Source organism: Rhinoraja longicauda, chromosome 31, assembly GCF_053455715.1.
Source record: "Rhinoraja longicauda isolate Sanriku21f chromosome 31, sRhiLon1.1, whole genome shotgun sequence".
In the NCBI taxonomy this organism is placed as follows: Eukaryota; Metazoa; Chordata; class Chondrichthyes; order Rajiformes; family Arhynchobatidae; genus Rhinoraja; species Rhinoraja longicauda.
The window spans coordinates 27,705,733-27,723,462 of record NC_135983.1 but is presented as its reverse complement, the minus strand read 5'-3'; the positions used below and the strand labels follow the sequence as shown (position 1 = coordinate 27,723,462).

Here is a 17,730-nt window from a genome sequence, read left to right as displayed (position 1 = left end):
AGAGGGCAGGAAATGGTAAAATGCAGATTTACGCAGGGATTGCAGATACTGAAGGAGGGTCTCGACCCGAAACCGCTGAGTTACTCCAGCACTCTGTGAAACGTCACCTATCCATGTTCTCCACAGATGCTGCCTGACCCGCTGAGTTACTCCAGCACTCTGTGTCTATCTTCAGCTCACATGAAGTGCTGGAGTAACTCGTCCGAAGAAAGGAGGGAAACATCACTTGGCAATTAATTATTTTACAAAACCAGTCTTATTAGGATTCTGTGACATTAATATTAAGGAACTGCAGATGCTGGTTTACACCGAAGATAGACACAAAATGCTGGAGTAACTCAGCGGGTCAGGCAGCATCTGTGGAGAACATGGATAGGTGACGTTTCACAGAGTGCTGGAGTAATTCAGCGGGTCAGGCAGCATCTCGGGAGAACATGGATAGGTGACGTTTCAGGTGAATCTGAAGAAGGGTCCTGCCCCGAAACATCACTTCTACATTTTCTCCAGAGATGCTGCCTGTCTTTGCTGAGTTACACCAACATTTGTGTCTTTCTTCAGTTTAGTTTCCTTTACTATTGTCACGTGTGTCGAGCGAGGTACAGTGAAGAGCTTTTGTTCACCTGCTATCCAGTTGAAGAAAGTGATCAGTTTAACTCCAAGAGTCAAGTGTTGGATAGAACAATGACAATCTTAGCACAACACAACACAACACAATATGTAAACATAGTGCACTGTAAACAATACAATAAACGAGAAAAACAAAGGTTCAGTGTGTGTATATACACGTTTATATATACATTTTTCCAGCATGTATGTTTGTGTGTGTGTATGTTTGTGTATGTATATATATGTGTGTACACACGCACACACACACATATATATATACATACAGTCTGAAGAAGGGTCTCGACCCGAAACGTCACCCATTCCTTCTCTCCCGAGATGCTGCCTGACCTGCTGAGTTACTCCAGCATTTTGTGAATAAATCGATTTGTACCAGCATCTGCAGTTATTTTCTTATATTATATATACATACACACACACACATACATACATACATACATACATGCAAGAAAAATGTTCCCGATGTTGGGGGAGTCCAGAACCAGGGGTCACACAGTTTAAGAATAAGGGGAAGGCCATTTAGGACTGATATGAGGATGAAGCTTTTCACCCAGAGAGTTGTGAATCTGTGGAATTCTCTGCCACAGAAGACAGTGGAGGCCAATTTACTGGATGTTTTCAAGAGAGAGTTAGATTTTGCTCTCAGGGCTAACGGAATCAAGGGATATGGGGAGAAAGCAGGAAAGGGGTACTGATTGAGAATGATCAGCCATGATCACATTGAATGGCGGTGCTGGCTCGAAGGGCTGAATGGCCTCCTCCTGCACCTATTTTCTATGTTTCTACATTTAAAAAAAACAATAAAAAGTGCAAAAATAGACCAAAAAACCAAGGCAGGACGAAATGTTGTCGGTGTGTGCAGAAGGGTCTCGACCCAAAACGTCACCCATTCATTCTTTGAAGCTATTTATTCACAAAATGCTGGATTAACTCAGCAGGTCAGGCAGCATCTCAGGAGAGAATGAATGGGTGACGTTTCGGGTCGAGACCCTTCTTCAGACAGAAGAAAGTGATCAGTTTAACTCCAAGAGTCAAGTGTTTTATTGTCATGTGTCCCAGATGGAACAATGACAATCTTAGATCAGTCTGAAGAAGGGTCTCGACCCGAAACGTCGCCCATTCCTTCTCTCCCGAGATGCTGCCTGACTTGCTGAGTTACTCCAGCACTTTGTGAATAAATACCTTCGATTTGTACCAGCATCTGCAGTTATTTTCTTACTCTTCATTCATTCCTTCCTTCCTTCCTTCCTTCTCTCCAGAGACGTTGCCTGCCTGCCTGACCCGCTGAGTTACTCCAGCTTTCATGTGTTGAACTCATTTGGAGCTGTGCCCATTGAAGTAGGGGGCGGTCAGTCGCCACCCCCACTGAGGCTGATTGGGTTTCCAGGAGGCATGAATCAGCGTGGGAGACAGGAGGGCGGTGTAACATACATACAAACAAACATAGATACACACACACACACTCACACAGAGGCGCTGGACATTGCCTGCCCTGCTCAACTCTGCTCTCCTCCCCTCCCCTCTCATCTCATCTCCTCTCCTCTCCTCTCCTCTCCTCTCCTCTCCTCTCCTCTCCTCTCCTCTCCTCTCCTCCCCTCTCCTCTGCTCTCCTCCCCTCTCATCTGCTCTCCTCTCCTCTGCTCTCCTCTCCTCCCCTCCCCTCCCCTCTCATCTCCTCTCCTCTCCTCTCCTCTCCTCTCCTCCCCTCTCCTCTGCTCTCCTCCCCTCTCATCTGCTCTCCTCTCCTCTGCTCCCCTCCCCTCCCCTCTCATCTCCTCTCCTCTGCTCTCCTCTCCTCCCCTCCCCTCCCATCCCCTCCCCTCTCCTCTCCTCTGCTCTCCTCTGCTCTCCTCTCCTCTCCTCCCATCTCCTCTGCTCACCTCTCCTCTGCTCCCCTCTCCTCTGCTGCCCTCCCCTCCCCTCTCCTCTCCTCTCCTCTGCTCTCCTCTCCTCTCCTCTCCTCTCCTCTGCTCCACTCTCCTCTGCTGCCCTCCCCTCTCCTCTCCTCTCCTCTCCTCTGCCCCCCTCTCCTCCCCTCTCCTCTGGCCCCGGGACCTAGCCTGTGGCCACTGGGGCGCTGGCATGTGGCACTGCACTAGTAGTAGTGGTAGTGACATGGACGGGAGCGGCTCCATTTCACTGCTGCTCTCGGCTGGTCCGCCGCAGGTTGTGGCCACGGTGGAGTCCCTGGTCCTGGCCTTACAGCGGGACAAGGAGAAGCTGGTTCAATCCCTCCTGGAGGATCCCAGCAGTCGGCAACTTCTGCCCCTCCTCTGCCGCTTCCTCGCCTCCGGGGACACTCGGTAAGTCCAGGTGTTAGTGTGTGTGGGTGGAGGAACTGCAGATGTTGCTTTACACCCTAGATTGGGAAGGTTTACACCCTAGATTAGGAAGTGCAGATGTTGCTTTACATCAGAGATTAGGAAATGCAGATGTTGCTTTACATTCTAAATTCAGCCTAACATGCCCACACTGACCAACATGTCCCAGCTACACTAGTCCCACCTGCCTGAGTTTGCCCCACATCCCTCCAAACCTGTCCTGTCCGTGTACATGTCCAACTGCTTCTTAAACGTTGGGATAGTCCCTACCTCAGGTGAATCTTTCCCTCTCTCCAGAGATGCTGCCTGTCCCGCTGAGTTACTCCAACATTTGGTGTCTGTCTTCACCCCGAGAGGAATGGAGGACCAGAGGACTTAGGTTCAAGGTGAGGGGGAATAGATTTAATGGGAATCTGAGCGGTGACTTTTTCCACACAGAGGGTGGTGGGTGTATGGAACGAGCTGCCAGAGGAGGTAGTTGAGGCTGGGACTATCCCAACGTTTAAGAAACAGTTAGACAGGTACACGGATAGGACAGGTTTGGAGGGATATGGACTAAACGCAGGCAGGTGGGAGTAGTGGGAAATGTTGGCTGGTGTGAGCAAGTTGGGCTGAAGGGCCTGTTTCCACACTGTATCACTCTATAATTCTATAGACACAAAATGCTGGAGTAACTCAGCAGGACAGGCAGCATCTCTGGAGAGAAGGAATGGGTGACGTTTCGGGTCGAGACCCTTCTTCAGACTGAGAGTCAGGGGAGAGGGAGACAGTTTACGAGTATTGATTTCTCTAACCCTTGCTTCCCCTCTCTCTCCATCTCTCCCCCATCCTAGTTCTCCGATTAGTTTCACTGTCCTGATTAAATTTCACTGATTGTATGCCTCTGAACATACAGAGGGTGGTGCAGCGGTAGAGTTGCTGCCCCACAGCGCCAGAGACCCGGGTTCCACCTGACTACGGGTGCTGTCTGTACGGAGTTTGTACGTTCCTCCCGTGACCTGCGTGGGTTTTCTCCGGGTGCTCCGGTTTCCTCCCACGCTCCAAAGACGTACAGATTCGGTAAAATAGTCCCTATTGTGTGTTGGTGTGTGGGGATCGCTGGTCGGTGCGGACTCGGTGGGCTGAAGGGCCAGTTTCGCCGCTGTATCTCTAAAGTCTAAACCCCAGCCTGGTTCATTATCACCGAGCCGTAAGTACTGGAGGTCTTATTTCCTCCAGGCAACGTTTGAAATACAACCTATTCCCATTGAAGGGACTATACCGTCTCTTCTCCAATACCTCACTCCTGTCCATATGTTCACCCGACTTCAAGTTCCTCCTTATTTCCGAACATAGACACAAAATGCTGGAGTAACTCAGCGGGACAGGCAGCAACTCCGGATAGAAGGAATCGGTGACGTTTCGGGTCGAGACCCTTCTTCAGAACTTCTTCTGAGTCTGAGGAATGGAATCGACCTGAAACGTCACCCATTCCTTCTCCCCAGAGATGCTGCCTGTCCCGCTGAGTTACTCCAGCTTGTTGTGTCTGTCGTCAGTTTAAAACAGCATCAGCAATTCCTTCTAATACATTTCCTCCTTATTTCCAATGACTTTTCCAAATTGCCAAAGTAGTTGGTTGGCACATTGCAGGGATGTTTCTACCCTGTTTCACTGTAATCAGGCAACTGAACCATCCTACCACAACCAGAGAGCAGTCCTGAACTACTATCTATCTCATTGGTGACCCTCGGACTATCCTTGATCAGACTTTGCTGGCTTTACCTTACACTAAACGTTATTCCTTTATCATGTATCTGTACACTGTGGACGGCTCGATTGTAATCATGTGTTGTCTTTCCGCTGACTGGGTCGTACGCAACAAAAGCTTTTCACTGTACACGTGACAATAAAACTAAACTGAACTAAAGTCTAATGTTGAGGGATTTGCAGACACGTCTGAAATTTAGCCAGTAACGAAGAAATGCTGTGGTATTTCAGAAACTAGAGCCTGCAAAGCTATGTTCAGTTCAGTTCAGTTTCACTTTAGTTTATTGTCACGTGTACCGAGGTACAGTGAAAAGCTTTTTTCGTTGCGTGCTAACCAGTCAGCAGAAAGACAACACGTGATTACAATCAATCCATTTACAGTTACATGTTAAGGGGATAATGTTTAGTGCAAGGTAAAGCCAGCAAAGTCCAGTCAAGGATAGTCCGAGGGTCACCAATGAGGAAGATAGTAGTCCAGTACTGCTCTCTAGTTGTTTGTAGGATGATTCAGTTAGAAACATAGAAAATAGGTGCAGGAGTGTCCATTCGGCCCTTCGAGCCAACCCCGCCATTCAATATGATCATGGCTGATCATCCAGAATCAGTACACCGTTCCTGCTTTCTCCCCATATCCATTGATTCCGTTAGCCCTAAGAGCTCTATCTAACTCTCTCTTGAAAACATCCAGTGAATTGACCTCCACTGCCTTCTGTGGCAGAGAATTCCACAGGTTCACAACTCTCTGGGTGGAAAAGGTTTTTCCTCATCTCAGTCCTAAATGTCCTACCCCTTATTCTTAAACTGTGTGACTGGCCCCTGGTTCTGGACTCCCCCCAACATTGGGGAATGTTTTTCCTTGCATCTGGCCTGTCCAACCCGTTAAGAATTTTTATATGTTTCTATCTGAGATCCCCTCTCACCCTTCCAACGCTGTTGCCTGCTTTTGTAAGCTTTGGCCGGACCTTGGCTGCTTTTGCTTGTGTGAGTTGCCCAGTTTGCTGTGCTATGCAGCCAAACATTATTTAAGTCTGATATCTGCCATTGTGTGTTGGTGACAGGGTGATAAGTTAGTATTTGTGTTGTGGCATGGAGCTATTCACATGCCTGCCAGTGCTGTGTGATGAACATCGGTTTGAACAATTCTTGCGGATGAATGGCCTGGACTTAGTTCAACATTATCCAGACTTGCTGATTGCACTTTGCATTTACACAAGCTAATACTTCATGACAACTGGGTCAAGTGAAAACCCACTTTACAAGAAAGAAAATGCAATTCTTTCTTTGCTTGGATGCAGACGATCCTTTGAATATTCAGGGTCGATTTCCACATTTGTAATTCTTAGAGTCACACGTCGTGGAGAAAGAGGCCCTTCGGCCCGACTTGTCCATACCGACCGACATGCCCCAGCTAAACTAGTCCCACCTGCCAGCGTTTGGCCCATACCCTTCAAAGCAGGATAAATGTTCCCGATGTTGGGGGGAAACCAGAACCAGGGGCCACACAGTCTAAGAATAAAGGGGAGGCTATTTAAAACTGAGGTGAGAAGAAACCTTTTCACCTAGGGAGTTGTGAATTTGTGGAATTCTCTGCCACAGTGGGCAGTGGAGGCCAATTCACTGGATGAATTTGAGAGAGAGTTAGATAGAGCTCTGGGGGCTAGTGGAATCAAGGGATATGGGGAGAAGGCAGGCACGGGTTACTGATTGTGGATGATCAGCCATGATCACAATGAATGGCGGTGCTGGCTCGAAGGGCAAATGGCCTCCTCCTGCACCTATTTTCTATGTTTCTATGTCACGTGGAGAAGACAGGACAATGGGGTTGGGAGGGAAAGATAGATTAGCCATGATTAAATGGTGGCGTTGACTCGATGGGTTGAATGACTTGCTCCTATAACTTATGAACCTTTCCTATCAATGTACCTGTTCAAATGTCTTTTAAATGTTGTGATAGACCCAGCCTCAACAACCTCATCCGGCATACACCCACCAACCTTCCATACACCCACCACCCTTTGTGTGAAAAAGTTACCCCTCGGATTCCGATTAAATATTTCCCCCCTCACCTTAAACCTATGTCCTCTGGTTCTTGATTCCCTTACTCTGGGCAAGAGACTCTGTGCATCTACCCGATCTATTCCTCCCATGATTTTGTACACCTCTGTAAGATCACCCCTCATCCTCCTGCGCTCCATGGCATAGAGTCCAACCTACTCAACCTCTCCCTATAAACTATGTCCTCTGGTTCTTGTCGCCTTTTGCCGCTGAAGAAGGGTCTTGACTAGGGTTGCCAACTGTCCCATATTAGCCGGGACATCCTGTATTTTGGGCTGAATTAGTTTGTCCCGTATTACAGGACCGCCCTTGTCCCGTATTAGTACGGTTGCCAACTTCCTCACTCCCAAATACGGGACAAAGGGTGACGTCACCGTCCCGCGCCCCACGTGACCTCACCCAGCCAGCGGCCACGTGCTCCCGCTCCACCAATGGCGGCCTCCTGGGCCGGGCGGGAGCACGTGGCCGCTGGCTGGGTGAGGTCACGTGGGGCGCGGGGCGGTGACGTTACCTTGTCCCGTATTTGGGAGTGAGGAAGTTGGCAACCTGAGTCTTGTCCCAAAACGTCATCCTTCTTTCCAGAGATGCTGTCTGACCCACTGAGCGCTCCAGCTATTTGTGTCTACCTTCAGTATACGTGACCCTGTTTGCAGTTTTGTTTGGATGTAGATACCTTTGTCCCCTGATCGTTACAACTTGTACTGTGTTACTTGCGGTCAGCTTGAATTGATTTATGCCCTGCTTGTGCTTCACTGTGACCTCTCCTGGATAATTAAGTTCGCATCTATGAAAGGGAGTGCTTTTAGAACCCGATAGAGATTTCCTTTGTTCAACATTAGTCTTTGTGGCACAGTGTTTGTTCAACAATGTGCTGGGGTGGCACGGTGGCGCAGCGGTAGAGTTGCTGCCTCACGGCGTCAGAGACCCGGGTTCCATCCTGACTACGGGTGCTGTCTGTATGGAGTTTGTACGATCTCTCTGTGACCTGCGTGGGTTTCCTCGCACTCTCCAAAGACGTACAGGTTTGTACGTAGTGTAGGACGGAACTGCAGATGCTGGTTTAAACCGAAGATAGACGCAAAAAGCTGGGGCATCTCAGTGGGTCTGAAGAAGGGTCTCGACCCGAAACGTCACCTATTTATTTTCTCCAGAGATGCTGTCTGACCCGCTGAGTTACTCCAGCTTTTTTTGTATCTATTTCCAAGTTTGTAGGTTAATTGGCTTCCGTAAAGATTGTAAATCATCCCTGGTGTGTGTAGGACAGTGTTAGTGTGTGGGGATCACTGGTCGACGCGGACTCGGTGGGCCGAAGGGCCTGTTTCCGTGCTGTATCTATAACGGGCGGCACGGTGGCGCAACGGTAGAGTTGCCGCCTTACAGCGAATGCAGCGCCGGAGACTCAGGTTCGATCCTGACTACGGGCGCCGTCTGTACGGAGTTTGTACGTTCTCCCCGTGACCTGCGTGGGTTTTCTCCGAGATCTTCGGTTTCCCCCCACACTCCAAAGACGTACAGGTTTGTAGGTTAATTGACTGGGTAAATGTAAAAATTGTCCCTAGTGTGTGTAGGATAGTGTTAGTGTGCGGGGATCGCTGGGCAGTGCGGAGTCGGTGGGCCGAAGGGCCTGTTTCCGAGCTGTATCTCTAAATCTAAAATCTAAAACTAAATCTAAATCTAAAATGCTATGTGGTAACCAGCCTTGGGAGTTTTGTTTTGAAACATTTAACAATTGAAGTAAAGGTTAGACCAGTGACGCCCAGCGGGTCGAGCTGCTGCCTGACAGAACCAGAGATCCTGGATCAAGCCTGACCTGGCGTCCTGTCCCTTATGCTTTTTGAATGACCTCTGCCTGAATACAGCTTAGTTCAGTTTAGAGATACAGCGCTGGAAACAGGACCTTCAGCCCACCATGTCCTTGCCGACCAGCGATCCCCCCCGTACACTAGCACTATCCCACACTAACACTAGGGACAATTTACAGAGCTCAATTAATCTACAAGCCTGTATGTCTTTTGGAAACTGGAGCGCCCGGAGAAAACCCACGCCGGTCACGGGGAGAACGTACAAACTCCGTACAGACAGCGCCCGTAGTCGGGATCGAACCCGGGTCTCTGGCGCTGTGAGGCAGCAACTCTACCGCTGCGCCACCGTGCAAAGTATTTGTGGATAGTGGGAATGAATCTGTCATGGACTATGAAACATATGCTGCTTGATGTGTAAGTCTTGCAGAATTGAAACTTGCAGAATAATGAAAGGCCTGGATAGAGTGGATGTGGAGAGGATGTTTCCACTGGTGGGAGAGTCTAGGACCAGAGGCCACAGCCTCAGAATTAAAGGGCGCTCTTTTAGAAAGGAGATGAGGAGGAACCTCTTTAGTCAGAGGGTGGTGAATCTGTGGAACTCATTGCCACAGAGGGCTGTGGAGGCCAAGTCAGTGGATAGACAATAGGTGCAGGAGTAGGCCATTCGGCCCTTTGAGCCAGCACCACCATTCAATGTGATCATGGCTGATCATTCTCAATCAGTACCCCGTTCCTGCCTTCTCCCCAAACCCCCTGACTCCGCTATCCTTAAGAACTCTATCTAGCTCTCTCTTGAATGCATTCAGAGAATTGGCCTCCACTGCCTTCTGAGGCAGAAAATTCCACAGATTCACAACTCTCTGACTGAAAAGGTTTTTCCTCATCTCCGTTCTAAATGGCCTACCCCTTATTCTTAAACTGTAGACCCTGGTTCTGGACTCCCCCAACATTGGGAATATGATTCCTGCCTCTAACGTGTCCAACCCCTTTTAAGGCAGAGATAGACAAATTCTTGATTAGAACGGGTGTCAAGGGTTATGGGGAGATGGCAGGAAAATGGGATTGGGAGGCAGAGATCAGCCATGATTGAATGGCGGAGTGGACTCGATGATCCGAATGGCCTAATTATACTCCTTGTATTCTAAATCTATAACTTGTGAACATGAATGCAGAAGGGACTCTATAATTTGTCATCAGAGCTGATAATTAGCAGTCTGCACTGAGTACATAACAGAGTGAACCATTTCATTTTGAAATTAGTTCCACTAATGCAACTGGTGATTAGTGGAGTCATGCAGAGGTTCACTAAATGGCTGAGTTGTCCATTATTATTATTATTATTGTTGTGCAATGTTACATGCCATTATTGTAAAAGGGAGATTTGGCCCAACAAAATATCTATTTCAGTAAAGCAAAAAGGACATTCAGTGCTGGAGTAACTCAGCGAGTCAGGCAGCATCTGTGGAGAACATGGATAGGTGACGTTTCACAGAGTGCTGGAGTAACTCAGCGGGTCAGGCAGCATCTCTGGAGAACATGGATAGGTGACGTTTCACAGAGTGCTGGAGTAACTCAGCGGGTCAGGCAGCATCTGTGGAGAACATGGATAGGTGACGTTTCAGGTTAGGACTCCAGTCTGAAGAGGAGTTCGGGCCTGAAACATCACCTTTAAGAATAAGGGGGAGGCCATTTAGGACTGAGATGAGGAAAAACCTTTTCACCCAGAGAGTTGTGAATCTGTGGAATTCTCTGCCACAGAAAGCAGTGGAAATCAATTCACTCCAGCACTTTTCGAGAGAGAGTTAGAATTAGCTCTTAGGGCTAACGGAATCAAGCGATATGGGGGGAAAAAGCAGGAACGGGGTACTGATTTTCGATGATCAGCCATGATCATATTGAATGGCGGTGCTAGCTCGAAGGGCCGAATGGCCTACTCCTGCACCTATTTTCTATGTTTCTATCCATGTTCTCCAGAGACGCTGCCTGACCCGCTGAGTTACTCCAGCACTCTGTAAATTGTACTCCGCGCTGTGTCTCTGAAGTCTAAAGCTTGCAGGTTCCAAGATGGATTCAGTATTTTCTATCCATAATCTGGATGGTTTAATAGAGTTACCAGAAATAAAGATTTTAATTCTGTAAAACTTTAATGAGGGGAAGGGGAGGTGCTGGAAATGGATCGAGGTGGCAGGGTAACTAGTTTTAATGGAATGGTTAATAATAATTGAATAACTCCAACCACATATGAATTGCAATAGACACAAAATGCTGGAGTAGCTCAGCGGGACAGGCAGCATCTCTGGAGACAGGGAATAGGTGCTTCTCTCCAGAGATGCTGTCTGTCCCGCTGAGTTCCTCCAGCATTTTATGTCTATCTTCGATGTAAACCAGGATCTGCATTTCTTTCCTACACAGAGTGGAAAGACTATACATGATTACAATCGAGCCGTCCACAGTGTACAGACACATGCTAAGGGAAAAACATTTAGTGCTAGTGTACATGTTCCACCCAACAGCTAACAATGGCCTGTTTTCTTTATCGTCGTTACCTTTTAGCATATCTTTCATTCATTGTGCTTTATCTCTCCACATCGCCATCTATATTTCTCGTTTCCCTTATCCCCGACTCTCAGTCTGAAGAAGGGCCTTGATCCGAAACGTCTTAAGATAGATCTCTTAAGGATAGCGGAGTCAGGGGGTATGGGGAGAAGGCAGGAATGGGGTACTGATTGAGAATGATCAGCCATGATCACATTGAATGGTGGTGCTGGCTCGAAGGGCTGAATGGCCTCCTCCTGCACCTATTGTCTATTGTCACCCATTCCTTCTCTCCAGAGATGCTGCCTGTCTCGCTGAGTTACTCCAGCATTTTGTGTCTATCTTCGATTTAAACCAGCACCTGCAGTTCCTTCCTTCACATGAAGGGCGCTGTTGATTAGTTTGATTAGTTCCTACTTTTCTAAACAATCCCTCCTGCCCTGCTACTGATGTTCAATTTATAGGTCTGTCTTTACCAAAAATAGACTCAAAGTGCTGGAGTAACTCAGCAGGTCAGGCAGTATTTCTGGGGAAAATAGATGGGTGGCATTTTGGGTCGGGACCCTTCTTTCGGCCCATGATCAAGTTTTCACTGTCATTATATGTTTCCCCCCCCGCTAAAATGGGGATCGCATTTGCCATTCTTCTGTCATCTGCTAACTCACGTGAATATTTGTGTGTGATTGTGTTCTTCATCATGAGAGGAATAGATCGGGTAGATGCACACAGTCACTTGGCCCAGAGTAGGGGAATCGAGATCCAGAGGACATGGGTTTAAGGTGAGTGGGGAAAAGATTTGATAGGAACCTGAGGCACAACGTTTTCCCACACAGAGGGTGGTGGGTCTGTGGAACGAGCTGCCTCAGTCTTTCTGGTGACTGGTTAGGACGCAACAAATGCTTTTCACTGTACGTCGGTACAAACTAAATTTACCAAGAAACCAGCACGTCTTTGGGATGTGTGAGGCAAACCCACGCAGGTCACGGGGAGAGCGTGCAAACTCCGTACAGACAGCACCCGTAGTCAGGATCGAACCCGGGTCTCTGGCGCTGTGAGGCAGCAACTCTACTGCCGCGCCACCGTGCACAAAACCCAAACTGAGCACGCACGTATAAGTTCAGTATGATACATGATGAAAATACAGACGTGCTTTATTGTAATACATACAGCACATACTTTATTCGATTGTTCTAAATTTATTTCCAGTTGCTCATTAGCTTCTAACTCCATGGCAGGTTATACTAGGCCGATGAACACACACCTGGTAAATCATGGATGCCTTTGTGAATGTTTGACGTACAGTGGCTATTTATTTATGAGACTGAGACTGAGACACAAACATATTGTTTCAGTAGACTGCCGAGACGTTTTTATGTTGTTTAGGAACAGGCGCAATACTCTGTGTTACTGTTCTGTATCGTTGCAGAGTGAGATACCGAGGGGATGGATTGTGTCATGCATTCTAGATCTTATCCATTCAGAGGTGTACATTTTGATCCAAACTTCACAAAAGGATAATAGTTAAAGTCTCTGAATGTCGCCATTGTTATTGCGGTTGACGGCACTGGGCCTGTACTCGCTGGAGTTTAGAAGGATGAGGAGGGAGGGGGACCTCATTGATACTGTACATACTGAATAGTGAAAGGCCTGAATAGAGTGGATGTGGAGAGGATGTTTCCACTGGTGGGAGAGTCTAGAACTAGAGGTCACAGCTTCAGAATTAAAGGACATAGAGGAGTCATAGAGCGATACAGCGTGGCAACTGGCCCTTCGGCCCAACCTGCCATCACCGACAAACATGTCCCATCTACACTAGTCCCACCTGCCCGCGTTTGGCCCATATACACCTCTAAACCTGACCTATACATGTATCTGTCTAAATGTTTCTTGAATGTTGCGATAGAACTTGCCTCAACTACCTCCTCCGGCAGCTCGTTCCATATGTATACGCCCCTTCCTGTGGAAAAAGTTACCCCTCGGGTTCCGAAATAATCTTTCCCCCCCTCACCCCAAACCTTTTGTCCTCCGGTTCTCGATTCCCCTACTCTGAGCAATCAGGAACCTCTTTAGTCAGAGGGTGGTGAACCTGTGGAATTCATTCCCACAGATGGCTGTGGAGGCCAAGTCAAATGATTTTTTAAAGCGGAGATGGACCGATTTTTGATTAGTACGGGTTTAGTTTAGACATATAGCATGGAAACAGGCCCCTTCGGCCCATCGAGTCCGTGCCGCCCAGCGATCCCCGCACATTAACACTATCCTACACCCACTAGGGACAATTTTAAAAACATTTTCCAAGCCAATTAACCTACAAACCTGCACGTCTTTGGAGCGTGGGAGGAAACCGAAGATCTCGGAGAAAACCCACGCAGGTCACGGGGAGAACGTACAAACTCCGTACAGACGGCGCCCGTAGTCGGGATCGAACCCGGGTCTCCGGCGCTGCAAGTGCTGTAAGGCAGCAACTCTACCGCTGCGCCACCGTGCTGAGTGTCAGGGGTTATGGGGCGAAGCCAGGAGAATGGGGATGAGAGGTAGAGATAGATCTGCCATGATTGAAAGGCGGACTAGACTTGATGGGCCGAATGGCCTGATTCTGCTCCTAGAACTTGCAAACTTATGAAAACTCCTGCCATTAATTGCCCGAAATGCCCACTCTCATTGCTTTCCTCAGTCAATTGGAAAAGGAGCAGGCTTTATTAAACCTATTCCTGATAGGGAAAAACTTTGCTCACTTTCGAATTTGAAAATGTAAAAGGAAAACAAAAAGGAATAATATTTAAATACACTAGGATTTTTAAATTCCCATTGTCTGCACGATGTTTATTTTTTAAATCCCAGCAAGAGATCCAAACACAGTTAGGCAACTAGACAACTAGTTTAGAGAGTTGGGTATGGCAGCGATAGAATTGCTGCCCCTTACAGCTCCAGAAACCAGGGCAACTATTGGGCAACTATTCTTGTATGATCTTTTAAATGTACTGCAATGCTTTCTCTGTTAATGGCTTTTACAAGTCACAAGCTCGATGTAAAGTAATTCAGAGTAGGAACAAAAACTGCAGATGCTGGTTAAAATCGAAGGTGGACACAAAATGCTGGAGTAACTCAGTGGGACAGGCAGCATCTCGGGAGAGAAGGAATGGGTGATGTTTCAGGTCGAGACCCTTCTTCAGACTGATGTCAGGGGAGTGGGCGGGACACAGAGAAAAAATGTAGTAGGAGACAGTAAGACAGGTGGGAGAACTGGGAAGGGGGGAGGGGATGGAGAGAGAGGGGAAGCAAGGGCTACTTGAAGTTGGAGAAGTCAATGTTCATACCGCTGCCTAAGCTATGACAAGCCAAGATTGACCATGTCCATGCCAACCATGATTTACCATTGGAGCTACCAGAGTTTAGCCCATGTTCCTCCGCATCTGTCCGATCCATGTAACTGTCCAAAACTTTGAAATGGTGTTATTGTAGATATTCGATTTTTGATTTTGGAGATACAATGTGAAAACAGGCCCTTCGGCCCATCGGGTCCTTGCCCACCAGTGATGGTGTATACTAGCACTATCCTACACACACTCGGGACTATTTGCATTTACCTACGACAATTGACCTGCAGACCTGCACGTCTCTGTGAGATGTGAGAAGAAACCAGAGCACCCGGAGAGAAGCCACGTGGGTCACGGGGAGACCCCGTACAGACTCTGTACGGACAGCACCCGTAGTTGGGTTTGAGCCCTGGTTTCTGGCGCTGTAAGGCAGCAACTCTACCGCTGCCATACCTAACTCTCTAAACTAAACTGCCAGACCCAACTCTCTCCTGGGCCTGAAAGGGTTACCACACAAACACTGACGCCAAGTGTTTCTTCTGAAACTAAATTTGTGTCACGGTGACAAACTAACCTAGGTAAGCTCCAGCCTCCCAGCCCTACCTCTGTGGAGCAGTTGTACTGGTGTTTGTTGACTTGGTAACTGTGGTAACAAAGGTCCTTTTGTCTGAACGGAAGCTGGCTGATAACCTACGTACATCGCCGTCTATATATCTCGTTTCCTTTGTCCCTAACTAGTCTGAAGAAGGGTCTCGACCCCAAACGTCACCCATTCCTTCTCTCCAGAGATGCTGCCCGACCCGCTGAGTTACTCCAGCATTTTGTGTCTATCTTTGGTTTAAACCAGCATCTGCAGTTTTTTCCTACACTATACGTTTAGCGCTAGTCAGGTCCGAATGTGTTTGCAAAACTGTGCAAATAGAAACCACATCAAAACCCTCTGTGTTTTCATTGCTACATCAGTTCAGTTTATGGTCACGTGTACCGAGGTACAGTGAAAAGCTTTTGTTGCGTGCTAACCGGTCAGCGGACGACAATACATGATTACAATCTACAGGGTACAGATACGTGCAAAGTCCAGGCATTGATAGTCCGAGGGTCACCAATGAAGTTGTAACCAGAGGTGTAGGGGGTTTCAGGAGTGAAACCACCGTCAGCCTTCAACATGAGTCTCAGACACAGTCAGCAGTGAGACTGCTGTTTAGTCTAATTTAGATTAGAGATGCAGCCCGGCAACCATCCTGTGGAAACAGGCTCACTGGAGTGTGGGAGGAAACCGGAGCTCCTGGAGAAAACCCATGCGGTCCCTGGGAGAACGAGGTGCTGGAGGAGGTAGTTGAAGCAGGTTCTGAAGGCAGGCAGAAACATTTAGACAGGTACATGGATAGGGCAGGTTTGGAGGGATATGGGCCAAATGCAGTGCGGGTGGGACATGTTGGTCGGTGTGGGCAGGTTGGGCCAAAGGGCCTGTTTCTGAGCTGTATAAACTCTATGTCTCTGACCCCATAACTGTGTCTCTGTGTCTCTGTGTGTCTCTGTGTGTCTCTGTGTGTCTCTGTGTGTCTCTGCGTCCCTCTGCGTCCCTCTGTGTCCCTCTGTGTCCCTCTGTGTCCCCCTCTGTCTCCCTCTGTGTCCCTCTGTGTCCCTCTGTGTCTCCCTCTGTGTCTCCCTCTGTGTCTCCCTCTGTGTCTCCCTCTGTGTCTCCCTCTGTGTCTCCCTCTGTGTCTCCCTCTGTGTCTCCCTGTCTCCCTGTGTCTCTATAACTATGTCTCCCTATCTCCAATCTGTTGCAGGCTATGCAGCAATGCAGCGTACATACTGGGCGCCATTGCAGAGAGCGAGGTTGGTGCGCAGCGACTGGTGACGATGGCAGCGTGCTGCCCGCAGGAGGCCGCCGATCTCCTCGCCAACCTGAGCGGCATGTTGAAGTGGACGGACGAGGAGGCAGTGATGAATGTGGCTGGCGCACTGGGAACCATGGTGAGAGCAAGAGTTCCCCCTTCATCACCCATGTCCCACCCAGTGTCACCCACTGTGTCAACGAGGGGCAGAGGGTGATGCAGTGTGGAAACAGCCCTTCAGCCCAACATGCACCACACCGGCCGACGTGTCCCAGCTACACTAGTCCCACCTGCCCGCGTTTGGTCCACATCTTTTTATTTTGTAATTGTTTTTTTAAAGTTTTAGAGATGCAGCCCTTCCTGAGATATTGGGACTGTTGCTTTTGATGGCAACTCGATCCCAAATGCCTTGTATCGAGGCTGCAGGTCCAGGTGACTGTTACGTGCTGCTAAAAGAATAGTTTAGTTTAGAGATGCAGCGCTGAAACAGGCCCGGCAGCCCACAGAATCCGCGCCGACCAGCGATCCCCGCGCACTAACATAGAAACATAGAAAATAGGTGCAGGAATCGGCCATTCGGCCCTTCGAGCCTGCACCGCCATTCAATATGATCATGGCTGATCATCCAACTCAGTATCCCGTACCTGCCTTCTCTCCATACCCCCTGATCCCTTTAGCCACAAGGGCCACATCTAACTCCCTCTTAAATATAGCCAATGAACTGGCCTCAACTACCTTCTGTGGCAGAGAATTCCACAGATTCACCACTCTCTGTGTGAAAAAAAAGTTCTCATCTCGGTCCTAAAAGACTTCCCCCTTATCCTTAAACTGTGACCCCTTGTTCTGGACTTCCCCAACATCGGGAACAATCTTCCTGCATCTAGCCTGTCCAACCCCTTAAGAATTTTGTAAGTTTCTATAAGATCCCCCCTCAATCTTCTAAATTCCAGCGAGTACAAGCCGAGTCTATCCAGTCTTTCTTCATATGAAAGTCCTGCCATCCCAGGAATCAATCTGGTGAACCTTCTCTGTACTCCCTCTATGGCACGAATGTCTTTCCTCAGATTAGGAGACCAAAACTGTATGCAATAACACTATCCTACACACACGAGGGACAATTTACAATTTTACCGAAGTCCATTAACCCACAAACCTGCACGTCTTTGAAGTGTGGGAGGAAACCGGAGCACCCGGATTCCTTCGGGTGGTCCAGGAGAAGGTGTTGATGGTATTGACTCCGAGGAATTTCTACCTCTGTACAGTCAATGCAAATTGGGGCAGGCAGCATCTCTGGAGAGAAGGAATGGGTGACGTTTCAGGTCGAGACCCTTATTCTGGCTGGCCTAGTCCGAAGAAGGGTCTCGACCCGAAACGTCACCCACTCGTTCCTTCTCTCCGGAGACGCTGCCTGTCCCGCTGAGTTACTCCAGCACTTTTGTGCCTATCTTTGGTTTAAACCAGCGTCTGCAGTTCCTTCCTGCACAATGCC

The 17,730-nt window shown here is 48.4% G+C and overlaps 1 protein-coding gene across 1 annotated transcript in view; it reads left to right on the top strand.

Moving 5' to 3' along the window:
* Nucleotides 1-2,739: 2,739 nt before the first annotated feature.
* LOC144608442 (uncharacterized) overlaps nt 2,740-17,730 on the top strand; it is a 29,842-nt gene continuing 14,851 nt past the window's right edge. Inside the window, exons 1-2 of the mRNA XM_078426216.1 lie at nt 2,740-2,927; nt 16,194-16,380. Coding sequence (XP_078282342.1) covers nt 2,740-2,927; nt 16,194-16,380 — 375 coding nt within the window. The remainder of the gene's footprint in view (nt 2,928-16,193; nt 16,381-17,730) is intronic.